The sequence below is a fragment of the Centroberyx affinis genome, unplaced genomic scaffold (assembly GCF_046629955.1).
Source record: "Centroberyx affinis isolate AG114_WGS23_722 - 3 ecotype Tasmania unplaced genomic scaffold, CSIRO-AGI_Caff_v1 ptg003233l_1, whole genome shotgun sequence".
Classification (NCBI taxonomy): Eukaryota; Metazoa; Chordata; class Actinopteri; order Beryciformes; family Berycidae; genus Centroberyx; species Centroberyx affinis.
This window is the reverse complement of record NW_027281266.1, coordinates 108,018-111,796: the sequence shown is the minus strand read 5'-3', so window position 1 is coordinate 111,796 and position 3,779 is coordinate 108,018. Positions and strand designations below refer to the sequence as shown.

The 3,779-nt window shown below is 39.7% G+C and overlaps 1 protein-coding gene across 1 annotated transcript; it reads right to left on the bottom strand.

Moving 5' to 3' along the window:
* Positions 1 to 2,418: 2,418 nt before the first annotated feature.
* LOC139660171 (olfactory receptor 52K1-like) lies at positions 2,419 to 3,384 on the bottom strand. Its single transcript, XM_071538244.1, has one exon. It carries the CDS (start codon positions 3,361 to 3,363, stop codon positions 2,419 to 2,421), a length of 945 nt encoding a protein of 314 aa, XP_071394345.1. The 5' UTR covers positions 3,364 to 3,384.
* Positions 3,385 to 3,779: the final 395 nt, after the last annotated feature.

Sequence of the window (3,779 nt, the reverse complement as noted above, 5' to 3'; positions counted from 1 at the left end):
TCTTTGCGACCATGGGTGTGTTGGTCTTAAAATGAGGTGTGGTCAGGTGCATCGTTGGTGCATTGCTATCTTGAGGCAGCGGAAAGCGATTGCGCCATTGACCGACAAAAACCTGGTCTAAAGTCTGGCGCAATATTTTTCTGCTATTTAAAGGGTGCATTATTCAGATAGTAAGATGCGTCTCTCTCTCTCTCTCTCTCTCTCTACGAGAATAGAAAAATAGGATCATGTACTATGAAAATGTGCACTTAACTTCATTCCTGACATGCGTTTTTTTGCCAAATTGCCATATGCTTTCACCATTACGCAATGCCAAATGCCAAAAACTATGTGTCCCTCTCACCATTATGCAGTGCCAAATGTGCAACGTACATGTCCCATTAACCATCATCACACATTGCCAACTGCTAAATACGCAACCTACAACCAAGAAAAACAACACAGTAAATATGTAAAAAGCACAGCCCAACAAAAAGTCATGAAAATAAACTGCAAAGGCATCTTACCTTCACCCGACACACACACACATCACCATCGCGCATGAGCAGATCCGTTTCCTCAGCAGAAAACCGTTTGTTTCTCCAACTTGCTGAATCCGCCATTTAAATAGCAATGCACTAAGGTGCAAGCGCACCTGGCTCTTAAAGGGAATGGGAGATGAGACTCTGATTGGTTGAGTTCATGTTACGCCCAAAACACACCTACGATTATTTAAGGGACTTAGTACAACCCCTTTGCGCCTTGCGCTTACTTTGAGCCCACATTGTGCGTCGTTTAACTAGCAATTTGGATTTGGACGCCCTGAATGCACTTGCGCCATGCGCTTTAGACCATGTGCCATGGATCATTTAAATAGGGCCCAGTGTGTTAAGTTTGATTTGTTTATATTGTTTGTTTGTCTTCTGGTGATTGATGTCATGGTTTTGTTAAATAAAAAAAAAAATAAGAAAAAAAAAAGGAGATACAAATTCAGCCATTTTTGGCGCCCCCTAAGAGATGATTTGGAATTTTGTTGCAGATATGCTTGATTACCTCTGCTGAACATGTGTAATTAGTTTGGTATTGATCTAAAAAACACTAAGTGAGTTACGTCTGGTTTTGTGTTCGATCACGCCCTTGTGAAGTTCATTTGCTGCTGGCAAATTGTTTATCCGATTTTCCGATGTTACAAAGTGTATCTCACTGCCCTTTTGCTGTATACCACGTTTGGTATTGATAGGTCAAAAAGTGAAAAAGCCTTACAGAAAAAAACTTTGTCATACTGGATTTCAGTGGCCCCGAGGCAGAATAATAAAGCCAAGTTTGGTGTAAATCGGACTTAAAGGTATACTGAGCAGGATTTCCCCCCTTGAAATAGCATAAACTATATCCTACTCAATCATTACTTATGGCCCATTGGTAGTCTGTGACAGTGTGTGTGTGTTGACCTTTTGGCAGCAGGTGTATCCTGCAACCAAAACAATTGCTGATACGTTTTATATCTAAAAGCCACGCTGGCTGTGGTAGCGGTCCAAAACTCTAAAACAGAGCAACTGGTCAGAGCTAGTGTGTATCATGAGCTGGCAGCTAGCTATCGTTAGCGTTGTTTCGTTGTAGTAGAAAAGCTGATCGCTAAGCTAACCGGCACCTACCTTTCCAACAGAAAACTTCCAACTTCCCAGTCCACGTCGCTCTTCATCTCCATCCTCTCCTTCAATACTCTCCAATGGGTGAAAGCCAACCCCAGAGTACTTTTATTTATAAGCTAGTACGTGGTTATTACATCATAGGCCACGCCTAATAATGATAATAAATGATAATAATAAATCAGTAGGAAAACAATAGCACCACGTCCTTGAACCACTAATAATAAATCAGTAGGTAGACAATAGTGGTTCAGCACTATGTGCTTGAACCACTAATAATCATCCTCACTATATTTGTGAGGCACTTCAAACAAAAAGACAAGAAATAAAACAAACTGAGTCGGCTTGAAAGTCCACTCCTGCAACCACTAGGAACATCAACTACTTGAAACCAACAAGACAGCTGACTAAAGCCAAGTCATGAAAATTAATAAAACGTATCAACTGGTCTACTGCTATAGACAAATGAGAGCAATAACAAGTCATCAGTTAAAAACAAGTTTATAAAACTTTGTTATATCTCAAAAGAATACAGTTTTACTATGTACATTTGTACCTTCATCTCTGAATACAAATTTATTTTAATCTCTATGGACACATGATTGTATGAACATGCAAATACAATACAGATTAATGTAATAGAGTTCCACCACATGAATTATAAGGAGTTGCAAACCTTTGCACACCTTTTCTAAAAACTAAGAAAAATATCTGAAATCATAAAACTATTATAAAGTTGTTTAAGTGAAAATGTATCTCTGTTATGATTTAGTAAACCCCACTTGTATTCAAATTAAAATGATGGAAAAACCTTTCTGGACTGGAATACATTTGACATGAATTTGCGGATCTCTTTTGACTGCACCCCGTAAATAATGGGGTTCAGGCTGCCAGGGATGATATGAAACAGAATGGAAGATAGTTTCCTATAGTCTGAGTACAGGGGGAAGCGATGCAGGATGATGATGAGCAATCCACATGAAGACATAATCAGGTATACAAACAGATGGGTGCTACATGTCTTTAGAGCTTTACTGTTCAAAGACTTGTTCTTACTTGTCAGGCAGACAATTGTGATTTTAGCATAAGTGAGAACCATACTGCCTATAGAGGCAGTGAACAGGACCACAGTGAAAGTGAGCCCATAGACGTTATTGATAAAGACACTCTCACAGGAGAGTTTAAACAATGAGGCATTGTCACAGAAAGGGTTTGCAATCAGAGTCCTGCATCTCTTCAGCCGTATGGTCAGGCCAAGCAGAATAGCCACCAAAACAAAGGCCACCCCCCAGGCAGAAACAGTTAATTTTATCACCATTTTGTTACTCATGATTGTAGTGTAGCGCAGGGGATTGCAGATGGCCACATATCTGTCAAAGGCCATGATCATGAGTACTGTGTGAGAGGTGGTACCGAACATGTGTGTGGTGAAGGCTTGAACCACACACTCATAATAGCTGATGAGGCGTTCAGAGGGAGGCACCAACATATCTGTAAGCAGCCGGGGCACCATGATAGAGTTTCCAAGAATGTCATTGAGTGGCAGATTGCAAAAAAGGAGATACATAGGCTGCTGAAGGCTCTTGTCAATGGACACCAGGACTACAATGCCTACATTGGCAAACATAATAAATAGATAGGAAAAAAAGAAAAATAGAAAGACAGGGTACATGGAAACCTCTGTGACCTTTATGCCCTCCAACTGGAGTGTGAAGCTGTTGTAGGTGTAGTTTTCCATCAACCTGAAATAAGACGCAGGGGACACACAAGAGGGGATATTGTTATGTCACATATGAAGTTTGGAAACAATTTGCAAAGATCAATAAAAACTGATAAAGCTGATTGTTTCAGGTCTGGTGTTACTAAGAAAATCAAAGCTCTGATTTGGGTGTGCTTTTCTCAGTCGCTTTGGTGCATTTCTCGAATCATCCTTAACATTTGCAAAACAATAACTGCATTTCTCGTAAACAATTCGTACAAACAGCACCACACAATAGATTACTTGCAAAAGCCTGTAACTTGCTCAAAATCCTTAGTCTATCACTCAAAAGTAAATATTTATATCAATGAACATGTCAGTGCCATCAGAATGACAAGTCCTTGTGTCATTGTTTACAAACAAGATAGTCAAAATGCTTATGTTGGCAATATAAC